The sequence below is a fragment of the Perca fluviatilis genome, chromosome 8 (genome assembly GCF_010015445.1).
Source record: "Perca fluviatilis chromosome 8, GENO_Pfluv_1.0, whole genome shotgun sequence".
In the NCBI taxonomy this organism is placed as follows: domain Eukaryota; kingdom Metazoa; phylum Chordata; class Actinopteri; order Perciformes; family Percidae; genus Perca; species Perca fluviatilis.
The window spans coordinates 23896141-23909168 of record NC_053119.1 but is presented as its reverse complement, the minus strand read 5'-3'; the positions used below and the strand labels follow the sequence as shown (position 1 = coordinate 23909168).

The window sequence follows — 13028 nt, the reverse complement described above, 5'->3', positions numbered from 1 at the left end:
TATTGGCTACATTTCAATATTATTCCAAATAATAGTCTACACACTACTGAGCATATTACTTGCCTTTATACACCCCACTTCCCGGCAAATGATTATGTCATACTTAAATGCTTGTTTTTACCTGTCATACAAACATTATTTGACACTACCAGATTGAGGCAATGGAATACACACAAGACATATTAACCAAATATAGTAGAATTACCAAATGTATATGTATCTGCAGTACTAAAAACAGATGTTTTGTTCAAAAGTCAATCTAAAAGTTATAAATAATTTGTTTCAACTGTTTCAGAAGCTTCTTAATAAATTATTCCACCAAAACTTTGTTTAGTACAACAACAAAGTAGTGGACAGTGTAAAGACAATTTACTAAACTCACCGGTAAGCTGTGGGTCCTCTGGCGCTAGGTGGGTTCGAACGTACTACCTTTGGATCTACATTAAACTTCCCTTATTTAACAGAAAAAGCACGATTTCGGCAATTAAATTAAAATCTGACTAAATAGAAACTATAAAACTCTTACACTACGTGGGTAATTTAGCATCTTTCCTCTCATTTTTCTCTTCTTTTTCCTTTTCCCCTCCCTCCCGGATAACGCGTCTGACTACGGATCAGAAGATTCTAGATTCGACTCCTGGATGGCTCGAAATTTTGTCTTTGCAAGTAAGAGTTGACCAAGTCTATTATTGTATTATTATAAGTGGAAATGAACAGTAGACCTGCACCTCGTTACCACTTTAACACTCATCTTAAACATGCACTCATGTGAGAGCCAATCGCGTTGCCTATTTCTACCAAATATCTAGCAAGATTTGACCAGTCATATGCTAGCCTCCTTCCACGATTTGACTAATATATAACTGAATGAATTGACTAAAAAGAAACGATTTAGCCTTACGGGCTATCATTGTTTTTGTTTTGTTTTATTATTTCTGTTACTACGTACTTACTAGTAGCCAGATCACTGTTTATATGGGCATATCTCTGAAGTAAGACTTTTGCATAGTTTTTACCTGTTTGCTGAGTCGGATGGGAGACGGGCGGTACCGAACAGACCCCGGGTGCTCCCATGGACGCCACCAGCAAAGGGGGGCGTAATCCTGCTCAGGGACCGTCTTTTCACTGCCAACAGGTTACTTCCAGGTTGGTGTCTCTCTTGTGTAGGTTATGGTATTTGAAATAATAATAATAAAAAAAGCATTATTCAGATTGAAAAGCAAGACCTTTTTCATTGGCATAAATACATTAGTTGTTTTCCCATGAACCAGTGCAAACGCAGACTCAGATGAGTCAAAGGCACATTCTGGAGGATACAACCAATACAGGGGGATTGTGTATTGCCCCTCTGGAGAGGACATCAAATATGTTTTTAATATTAATGCATTATTAACAATAACTTTTATTGTACAAGTCTTATAAGTCAATATCTTGAATTAATTCAAGTTTAGTTCGGAGTCGAACCCGCGCTCCTGTGGACATGTCTTCCTCTACCCGACAAGCAGTAAAATAACTTGATTAATTTAAACAAATATATCACGGGTTTTAAAGACTTTTAAATGCCACAAGATTGAAAATGATTTCATGCTCTGGTTCAGCCTATTCCACCTTTCCTCGGCTGTAGCACGTTGTTAGCTTCTGTTGCATTTTTACTAAAATGTAGCTTCAGCTAGGGTGATATCAGGTAAATTGGGCCACTTTTTGGTAAATCGTTTGGGACAATAATACAATACCATATATGCCTTTTCCTTGTGTTTTTATGATTACTAATGACTGTTTTTGACAATTTTTGTTGAAATTATGTAATAAAATATAATTATTTAGGCCCTACAGTTCTTAAACATCAGCTGTGCCAACTTTTTTGCATGAGCAGTTTCAGGTAAAATGGGCAGCTGTTCAGGTAAAATGGGCCATCAAACTACAAAGGAAATAGTAATTTATCATCAATATTAATTTTAAAACACAGTTGCTTATACAGCCACATAACATTTAAATTGCATTAAACAAACATTCATATGTGCCATTAAAAAAACATTTTGGGTGCAAACCCATATTCAAATGTGCAATTAAAAAAGTCATTATGAACAGCATAATCAGTAACGTTGTGTGTGTGTGTGTGTGTGTGTGTGTGTGTGTGTGTGTGTGTGTGTGTGTGTGTGTGTGTGTGTGTGTGTGTTGTGTGTGTGTGTGTGTGTGTGTGTGTGTGTGTGTGTTTAACAACACATTTAAAAAATCAAATTCACGTTCAAAATTGATAACTGATATTTTTTGATAAAACACAACAATATCTACTACCATTATATTTGGGATATTAGTGGGTGTGTGTACCACGACGCATAAATACACTCACTCACTCACTCAAACACGTGTATGTGTTTGTGAGTACACAGATGATGCCCATTTTAGCTGAAACATTTGCCCATTTTACCTCAGTAGGTTAAGGTAAATTGGGCGCCAAAAAAACATTGGTTTTTTTAAAATATGTTCATATACCAAACTAACAACATTGTTTCTGATTGATGCCATCAAACAGATATTAAGCATAGTTTTTATTGCATGTTTTTTTATATAATTTATCATCCTTATAATATTTAGTTATTTGTATGCCGGCTACTTACCATGCACTTTGGTGCATCTTATTTGAATTTGCCCCCCACCTAGCAACCATAAACCAATCAAATCACCTGTTACTTGTCAAGTACAGTTAAGACAACAGTTTGAAATCCTTTGCAGTCATTGGCTCTAAATTCCAGAGGGGCTGGGACCCCCAAACCTTAAATGGCCCATTTTACCTGATGGCCCATTTTACCTGATATCACCCTATACAAAAAAACCCTGCAGGTAAATGTAATTGGTTAATTTTATATCACGCTGCACTAATATAAAGTTTTAGAGCGGGATAATCAGTTACAGAGCTCTTCACATAACTTTTCTTAGTAGTTTCCTTGTTATAAGAGAAAGGTCTTCAAGTTTCCAACTGTCTACCACGCAGTGGATGAGGCAGTCCCAGGGCTCTCAAGTGTCACGCATTGAGCGTGACAGTCACTCATTTCGGTCTTTTGTCACGCACTCCCGCCACACATTGTATTTCTCACGCATAAAAATTATTTATAATAAATTGAATATGCCGCAGCGCCCAAAATTTCTCTGGCTGCGCCGCTCTCACTATGGAACCGGCAGGAATCAAACGCGTCTGGCCGTTTTACAGTTGTGCGGAGGCTCCACGCAGAGCTCTTGCAGTAGTCTACATAAGCGGCCTGATGTTTATGCTTGTGCGCTGGTGTGTGCGTCGAGCCACGTGTGTGTGTGTGGGGGGAGTGTGTGGTAGAGGGAGAAGTGAGAGAGTGACGGCGATTATCTTTGGAGCAAGTACCGACTCTATAGTCATAGTGAGAGAAACAAAGTGTCTCCTCCTGTTCTTTCTGACCACGGTGGGAGATCTGGAGGACCCCCAGACCCCCCCATTATCATAAGTAAACATGCAGAAATTGAATAAATACTTTGTATTTGGTTGAATTGTCAGTGCCATGTGTCAAATCTTTTCTTTTATTTAATTATTCAATTATTAACAACAAAAACACTAATTATAATAATATTAATGAAACACCCCTATTCCTGCGACTTGTCCAACCCGCCACCAATCTATGATCTTTTTTTTTTGGGGGAGGTGTCACTCTTGCCTGTCTTCAAAACTTGAGAGCCCTGCAGTCCCAAACGTTTAAAAATGTTGCTGCTTCAATAATTGCTTTCATGTAAATTGAGTCATTATCGGCCTTGTTCATTTTAGAGTTTAGGCTTTTATTTTGTAAGGAGAAAAAACACAAGCTTCTATATATCCATCTTGGATTTTTTTTCTTCTAATAAATGGGTTTCCATGACGACAAAAACATTTTCTACCGTGTAATGCAAGAATATGAATTGTGACCTTTTGTGTAAATCAATGATTGTGACTGAAACTAATATTTTAAACTGTGTTTATTGCATATGTAGAAATCAGCAGAGTGGCGCAGCGGAAGCGTGCTGGGCCCATAACCCAGAGGTCGATGGATCGAAACCATCCTCTGCTAAGGTTTTTTTTTTTTTCTGCACACGTTTGTTACTTTATTTCGAATTGTGAAGAAATATCATTAACGTAAACTAATATGTCAGCCCATATTGTTTATGTTAGTTCAATAAGAAAAAAAGAATGCTTAGGATAACCTACTGTCAGCCATATTTGTTAGATTGTTGTAAGCGGCCAGCAGAGGGCACTGTTGTTCTACATTTCAACACTATACCATACCCATGCTTATATTCAACTTATCAATGTTCATTTTCAACTTAATAAGATGATCACTCTTTTTCCAAAATATTTTGTGTTTTTGAACACAGAACATTCCTAAACGGCACCGTGAAAACTGCTCACGGACATGAAGTCTCTAATCCTTCATATCCAGGATGTCTTTGTCAACAATAATGTGTTCTCTGCGTTAACATCAAATAAGTGAGAATAAAGCAGAGAAGCAGGTCAGTTTCCATGTTTTGCCAGAGTTAATCTCCACTGTATTGACTCAGAAAATCTGTAAGAATATGAGTAATGCTTGTTGTCCCCTTTCACAAGACACTAAACACCTCTTTTCTGCAGTGGGGATGCTCAGTGGCCATCAACGGTAGAATGTGGTCATACTTGGAATCTCCAGTTTGCGTAACTCAATAAATTGTGCTTAAAATTAAATATAATACTGAGCTCATCCTGCCCTCTAAAAGAAAGGCTTAATCAAAATAAAACAGGTTTTAACTTTGTTATCTTACACTCAACCCTCAAACTAGTGCTGAAACTATTTACATTATCAATCTGCAAAATATTTTTTTTAATTCACCGATTAGTTGTTTTGTCTATAAAATGTCTGAAAATAGTGAAAATGCCGAATATATTATAAATTCTCAGAACCCAATGTGACACCTTCAACTTGCTTGTTTTGTCTGACCAGCAGTCCAAAACCCAAAGATATTTCTGTGTACTATTATATCTTACAATGACAATAAGCAAACCCACACACAAGTTTATCAACTGATTGTTTCAGCTTTACCTTAAATAAAAACTATATTCAGACGGGATGCTTTCTGGCAAGTTTTATTTTAGGTGTTGCAACTTTGGACATCAAATCCTTTTACAATTGTCATATATTTTACAAAGGTGTTGTAAAAACATGACCTTTTTGCCCTCACTCAGTTCCAGAGACCACCCCACTGACTTGTCCATCAAGGCCTCAGCCAGACAGCACTTCAGATGAACTCCTCCTCAACACCTTCAAGGCTTTTGAACTACACCCCCTGCCTCCACTGTCCTATGCTACCTCCGCCCCAACTCAACCACCTGCCCAAAACCACTAGGACCTGAAAGCTGAGGTGATGGGTGCTTTATTGGAAGAGCCTTTGGGCTGCTCCCATGTATTTATTTGCTGTCTCTTTTTCTGTCTTCTCTCTCATGCAGCTTTCTGTCTCGCTGTATCTCTATTTCAGTCTCTCTCAGGCCTGACCACAAAATTACAGACCTGCTGTATATTAAAGGACCCGGCCCATGCGTCCTCTCCTGGTCACCTCCCTCTCTATGGGCCTTTATAAGTCTCTCACACAGAGGGGGCACTACTTTCCAAAGAGGGACCGTGCTCAAGCATCTGGAAAGCTCGCCGGTTTGCAAACGCACCTACTCATCCATAGCCGGGGATCTTCTGTCTAAACGCTAACCATGGACAACCATTCGTACAACTTCCCCTCAGACTGCACCCCGCTCACCAACTGTAAGTCTGCCCGTAAGCCGGCTGGATCCACCGTGGTGAACATGGGCAACACTGGCAAGAATGCTCCCCGGGACTATCTAGTCTGGTCGCTGTGCAACACCTTGTACGTTAACTTCTGCTGCCTGGGATTCATGGCTCTCGTCTACTCCATCAAGGTCAGATCTTGTTCTCTCTCTCTCTCTTTTTTTATTTTTTTTACTTTTGTGCCACACATTACTTGGAAGTTTCAGTTTGGACCGTTTTCATGACTCGTGCAACATCCAAAAAAATGAACTGAAGTGTTAAAAGGAAGAAGATATGATGAGGCTGCATGTGTTTATGTTTAAGATAGGATGTCCAAACAATGACTAAAGGATTTTTTCTCTATAGCAATGTCCAACATTTCAAGGGCCAAGTAGCAATGTCCAACATTTCAAGGGCCAAGTAGCAATGTCCAACATTTCAAGGGCCAAGCCATTGTTCACTGTCATGTGAAAATGGTTTGATTTGATTTGACATTATATTAACTTAACAAAAAACAACATTTTAAAGCCGTCACTATTTATTGTAACTCCAAGCTTTATTGATGTTTATGAACTTATTTAAAAAACTGTTTTATTTACTGGTAGGGTAGAAATACTGGAATATACTTGACAAGAATAGAGAACAATTTTGATATTGGTAAACAACATACAATATAATGTATGATTGTATTAGTGGTACTCTGGTGCAACCTAACTTGGGGAGGGCAAGATGATTTAACGCCTTCTGTAAATTGAGTTTGACAGAAAAAGACAAGGGTGGGTCGAGCTGGCAAGGAGCGCTTTAAAACAACGGGCATGTTGTGGCAAATACCACATTGGGAAATAAACCGCAGGCGAATGCCAGCACGACAGTATACTTTCTAAAAGAGCAAGAAGGACCTCTGCATTACTTTTTTGCCAAGGTCAGGGAACATTTGGCATGGCTGGATTTAGAGCGCCAGACAATATTTTTTGTAAAATGGAAAAAAAGCAATATGTTTCAAACATGGTGGAGACCTGTTATTGTCCCTTGTCAGATGGCATACGCAGTAGAAAGTTGGGTTGCTCTTCATCACAGTAGAAACAGAAACGTAAACCACAACAAAATCTTTTCTCACTAAAAGACGGCTCGAAGATCCATGAAAATGCCTTGTGCAAAGCAAGATTGGACAAACTGTGTGATTACCAGAATAAAAAGGGTTCTAAAGAAAACTCCCCACAAGAGGGTGTGTATACCCTTTTATTTGAGGTATTATTTATCTTTCATCTGTGTGCATAGGGATCGTCTGTGTGCTCTGAATCACAGGCCTAGTATTGGCTCACCACCCAAATTAAAGACAGTGACTGGCTGCTCGTCTAGGGAGTTAAAAATGGTGTAATTGGCATCCTTCTAATGGGCAAGTACTCATGGGAAATTAGAGAGTGCTGGGAAAAGATTCCGCCTGGTCCGTTCCAAAATATAAGGATACACTAACAAGCAGCTCAAGGATTTCATATCACTCCACCCTTGCTCAACCTTGAATCTGCGCTCTAAAAACTGAAAATTAAGGGACAAGCTGTGATGAACTGGTTGTAATAAAAAAGACACGACTGAACATTATCACATATCATGCCTTTGTTTGCCCTCCTCCTCTCACTGTTTACAGAATACATGGATGTAGAAACAAGCATTTTTGTTCTTTATGTACATAAATTGTCATTAGAGAGATTTAGCTGGACCATGTAGGAGAGTCAAAGCTTTTATGTATTTAACCGTCTTGAAGCTATTATGAAACATATTGATTCTGGATTTCTGTATTAGTTAATACTGACTGCAGTGGTTGCATGTAATGATGTGAGTTTGCGTGTGTGTGTGCCTCTGTGTAGGCCAGGGACCAGAAGACTCAGGGCAACCTGCAGCTGGCCCAAGAGTGCTCAGACAAGGCTAAGTGGTACAACATCCTGGCAGCCGGCTGGAACCTGCTGATTCCACTTCTGGCCATCGTCCTGCTCGTCCTCCTGCTCATCCACCTGGGCACGTCCGAGGGCTCCTTTGACTTCTTCGGGGAGGACGGCTTCCAAAACTTCATGAAACTGTTCAGTTGGTAAACGGAGGCATAGGGAGAGAAAAAAACAAAACACACAAAGTCAACCCATTCACACTAACCGGGAGAGGGTATTTGATAGGATGCAGCAGATGAGGGCTAACTGACATAATAGCTCTTAAGAATTTTAGCCAGTCTGAGCCAAGCAATAATGGAAATCTACATGGAAATCAGGACCTGCGCTGGGCTAAAATCTGCTCAGCACTCAAATGTCCTCTTTGTGGTGCACCAGTACTAATGCTGGTATTAAAAATTACAGACTAAAACAGGACATTCAACTACTATCTGACAGTTACACATACAAAAAAAATGGATAAAACATAATACTTTTGGACCATTGAGCTAAAACTAATGCTAAAAGTTTTTGTTCAGTCAAAGCAACACAACGGTATAATACTTGTGTGCCAACACCTCATCAGAATTTGTAATGTGAGTGCTGTTGGAGATTAGTATTGGTGCATCCCTCGTTGTAATGTCAGTATTAGAGGGAGTTCAGCTTACACATGGCAGTCTCCCAGACGCGGTCAGTAGAAAGGTAAAGTTGATCAAAGACTGAACAGCCTGAAATGGCGACGAGGGGAACAAACAGACTGAAGAACGGCTGAGAGATTAAGCAAGCAGCTCCTCTGGGTCCTTTTTGTTGTTATTTATTGTATTTATGTTGAGTAGAAATTTTGATGACAGCGGAAATCATAAGAACAGAGTACTGTGGAGCCAAAGTCTGAATGTCACGATAATGAGAAGCCACTTGACAAAGGACGATCAACCTTCACCTCCCATTGATAGTCACTTATTTTTCTTCTTTCAGCAGTTTTTTTTCCTTCTTCTTACTATTACAAAATACATCTGTTTAGTCATTATTTACAGTATTTTATTAGTATTGTGTTGTGTTAAGTATTCTAATTTTACATCCTGTTGTTGCTGACCTCTTGCGAGTGAGCTAAATAAACCAGATACTGTTAAGTCAGTATTGCATTGAAAAAATAAATAAGTCTTTATTTTCTTTTTCACATGATGCATTTTCTTACTTTATCGAAAACCTTGACTAACAATTTCCAGGTCTTTTTCAGATCCCCTCTTAATGAACACGGGGATGAAGAGATTTTCGTTCAAATGGCTGTTGAGGTTGCGCTGCTGAACCTACACCCAATTTTAAAGTGATCATTTTGGGCTTCATAGGTTTGATTCTGGGGCGGGTCTGAGGAAACGGGCAAGGCATGGTTGTTTTCATCCCAGCTGTGAGCCTGCTGCTGTACCAATTATATACAGAGCATCCCATTTTAGGAAACTGTTTAAGTGTGCCCATGGTTGTAAGGCAGGGCCGCCCAGGCAGACCACTACAGAGGAGTCGGCAGCACTGGACAGGCCTGCAATGAGATGAGATGGGTCATTTCCCCTCAATCTGCTCTCTGTCTGAGGAATTATTGCAGATGACTTGCCATTTTATATTAGCCCTTTGCTGGATGGTTAGTTTGTAGCCTGAGCCAATGTATGTTTACTACTGCTTGGTCCCACCTTTAGGGTCAGTTCAGGCTTCCAAAGACACCAGATATGACATGCCCATAGAAATATGTTTAAAATATAGCACCAGTTTAAAATCCTGCATCACAGGGCGGCCTGTAGCTCCCCCAGTAAGAGCATTCGCCCCATGTTGGCTGAGTCCTGCAGCGGTGCAGGTTTGAATCCGACCTGCTGCCCTTTGCTGCGTGTCATCCCCAATCTCTCTCACCCTTTCATGTCTATCCACTGTCACTTGTAATAAAGGGAAAAAGGCCCTAAAAAAATAATATTTAAAACAAAACAAAAATCATGCATCAGACAAGAAAATCATTTTTAATTGGATGTAATGCTGTATTGGACAGAAATGCTTGTTTTTTTATTAAATTAAGGAGTGGAACTAATATATTCAAATAAAAATGGTGGGCAGGCATGCAAATCAAGGAAGATGTGATAGCAGAGAATTAATCACGTTGGTACTTGCATAAGGTATGTGAAATACACCCATTGAGATGCCCTTGAGCAATACAGAGACTAAATCTGAATGTCCTATAGAAAACCATCAGAGGCTCCATTTGTCCCCCTGGTCCTCGTCTCTTGCTTTGATGACTTTGGTGTCCCGCTCCTCCAGACCTCCCACCCTCTGGACTCCTATCATATTAGCAGCCTCTCCTTTTCTCGCAACTTTATTTATACGCACCCAAATCACAGCCTCTAGCTTCCAAATTTCTATTTTCCTCCTGCGGTCGGAGAGAAATGCATACAGATGTCTGAGCCGCGGAGAATTACAGGCTAGGAGTTGGCACTGCAGAGGGAGGGGGTGCTAACTTCTCGCTGCTCTTTCTGGGGAGCTGTTGCTACAGCTGAGGCCAGGGGAAGCAAGAGGAATACATGCAGGAAGGACTTTGCATAAGTCAGGTTCAACAAACTCTCCTTACTCTTCAACCTTGGCTTGTCATCCCTAATTTTGACCCTAAACTAGACTTATTCATGGAGTTTAATCACATTGAATAGGCAGTTAGTTCAGCAGTTAGTTTGGTCAATCCAAGCACAATGTTTATGCTGTTTAAACAACTCAATTATTAGGGATTTGAATGTATTATTTAGTGTATTTTTAATTTAAAATACACATATTTTCCTTAATAACCTAATCTTGTGTCTAAATCCTAATTAATTTAACCTCAAACATCTTTCTGACTTAGACAATTTCACACTTGGTTCTTACTTGTGTATGACTGAATCCAGTGAGAAACTAATTTCAGACCACATTTTGATATGTCCCAAAAACAACAACCAGCACTATGATATCCAGCTTCTTGTCTGTATAAATGACTTTGATTTTCGTTGAGCCTGTTGTGCTACAGTGATGCCTATTGGATCAAAATACTGCAAAGCTGACACTGCACACAAGATGGTGCAAGAGGAAAGCTCATGGAGTATCCAATGTGGAAAGGGTTTTTATTTTATTTAGCAAGTCATTAAGAACAAGTTTTTACTTACAGTGGCGGCCTGACAAGTGACAAAGCCACTTAGTGAAATAAAAATATTCGTCATCTTTAGGGGTTTATTAATGTGCTCAGTAAATATCAACATTTATATATTAGATTTTGACATTTCATTCGTAACAATTTATACTCAAGGGGTCCAATAACATTTATGGCAATCTTAGAATAACCATGATAAAATTGGAAACACACACACACACACACACACACACACACACACACACACACACACACACACACACACACACACACACACACACACACATATTTGCAGGCCAACCCACCACACACACACACACACACACACACACACACACACAACACACACACACACACACACACACACACACACACACACACACACACACACACACACATTTGCAGGCCAACCCACACACACACACACACACACACACACAACATTTGCAGGCCAACCCATGCATTTGCATACAGGCATTTGTCCACTTAAATGCACGTTGACAGACTTTAGCTGAGATTTTAATACTATCTCACAATTGTAGCAAACTCTGCTTTTTAGCCTTTGTTTAAATAGTAACTGTTTAAACAAAGAGATGGAACAGTGGATTATTCATGAAACCTAGTAGATATATATTATTTATATCGGAGTGTCTATTTGCACCCCCGGTACGAATAGCCTCGGCCACACAGCTGAGCTATTTACACCCTGTGACGTAACAACAAAAAAACGTTGCTCGCGTGCACCGAAATCATGGCGGACGTTCATCTTCCATGACCGCAGAAACTATTAGGGAAGTTTTGTCTCTAAAGTTTATAACAATTGAATTTCTAGCGGAAAATGGATACTACAGTTGCGCTTTCTGTCTTCAGTGAAAGCATACAACCGTTAGTTTGTTAGTTAGTACCTATTTTTTTGTATACAGTATGGTTACCTAGCAACCGAGGCTTGAAGTAACCAAGTGGTAAAAAGTTGTTTAGTTCCTGAAAGAATTGCTAGGTGAGTAATTAGTGCGCTTGCCTCTGGTATCGGAGTTTGGAGTTCGATTCCCCTGTGTGGTGATCTTATTTTTTTTTTTTGCAGGATGGTAGGGGAAGACTCATGAATATGCCTGCTCTGGTTGGGTTGGTTAGGTTTAGGCAAGAGGAGTGGGATGGTTATGGTTAGGGTAAGAATGTCAGGGCGATAATATTCCAAAAAGGTGTAATACATGAGTAGTATGGATAACTGTGTGCAGGCCAGCTGACAGTCTTGCCTGAGCCCGGGACGAGATCTTAGATGGGCCCCCCCCTCGCGGACAGATCTCTCCTTTTCCCTTGCTCTTCCTGTCCTCACATCTCTCACTGAAATTAAGTGTGTAATCAGTCTCTGATCCATCCTGCTCAGACTCTCCGACAGGGCAGCGAGCCCCCCCGCATCACTCTCTCTATCTCTCTCTCTCTTCTCTCTCACGGGTAGCCTGACTCTGTCCCTCCGTTGCGGGGCAGCGGGCCCCTCCCGCATCACTCTCTCTGTCACCTGACAGCAGCTGGATCTCTCTCTGTCTCATCCTTACTGATGGAGCTACCAAACTCAACTGTTTCTGTCAAAGTTAACGTGTTGTGTCAGGCTTTTATACGAGCTAATGGACGTTAACATGAGAGCTGGCCTGTTAAGTTACGTTACAAGGCTCGTAAACGTTGGCTGCGCTGTTTCTTACCTTGCTCTACGTTGACAGTTCCAGCTTCACCGTCACCACCTTTTTTTAAATATTTGTTTAGAAAATCTCTAAGGCCTCTATTTTCTTCTTCTCTTTCTTTTCCTCGAGCTCCGGACTTATGCTGACCGGACATTTTGAGCGTACTGAACTTCAAATCAAGTGACAATATCAAATTTTGATCAGTGGCCAAACCATTTTTATGTTGGGGGTGGGGGGGTTCTTGACCACCATTTCCAGGACAATTAGGAAGAAAACAAATAAAACGCTTTTATGTAATTCAAATATTATGCTACATATTTTTTTCCACAAATAGGCCTATTTAAAAAAAAGATTTTTAATTCTTCCATAATTTAATGAGGGCCCAGTTCTGCCCCCCCGCCCCCCCCTACTGTGGGCCCGGGACAACAGACCCGTTTGTCCCCCCCTATCGGCGGGCGTGACTGTGTGTAAATATATGCCAAGGTACTGTAAATGCACAGGGGTG

The 13028-nt window shown here is 40.2% G+C and overlaps 1 protein-coding gene and 1 non-coding gene across 2 annotated transcripts; both read left to right on the top strand.

The window, feature by feature from the left end:
• Positions 1 to 3995: 3995 nt before the first annotated feature.
• trnam-cau lies at positions 3996 to 4067 on the top strand. Its single transcript has one exon. It is a non-coding gene; the product is annotated as a tRNA-Met (tRNA).
• Positions 4068 to 4371: 304 nt separating this feature from the next.
• LOC120563437 (interferon-induced transmembrane protein 5-like) lies at positions 4372 to 8876 on the top strand. Its single transcript, XM_039807594.1, has 4 exons — positions 4372 to 4506; positions 5213 to 5388; positions 5503 to 5935; positions 7649 to 8876. The coding sequence occupies exons 3-4, from the start codon at positions 5729 to 5731 to the stop codon at positions 7868 to 7870; spliced, it is 429 nt and encodes a 142-aa protein (XP_039663528.1). The 5' UTR covers positions 4372 to 4506; positions 5213 to 5388; positions 5503 to 5728; the 3' UTR covers positions 7871 to 8876.
• Positions 8877 to 13028: the final 4152 nt, after the last annotated feature.

Excerpts from the sequence above, each read along its gene's own strand:
- LOC120563437 (XM_039807594.1), top strand. The coding sequence starts at position 5,729 with ATGGACAACCATTCGTACAACTTCCCCTCAGACTGCACCCCGCTCACC. Across the intron at positions 5,936-7,648 it reads CTCTCGTCTACTCCATCAAG|GCCAGGGACCAGAAGACTCA; the intron begins GTCAGATCTTGT and ends GCCTCTGTGTAG.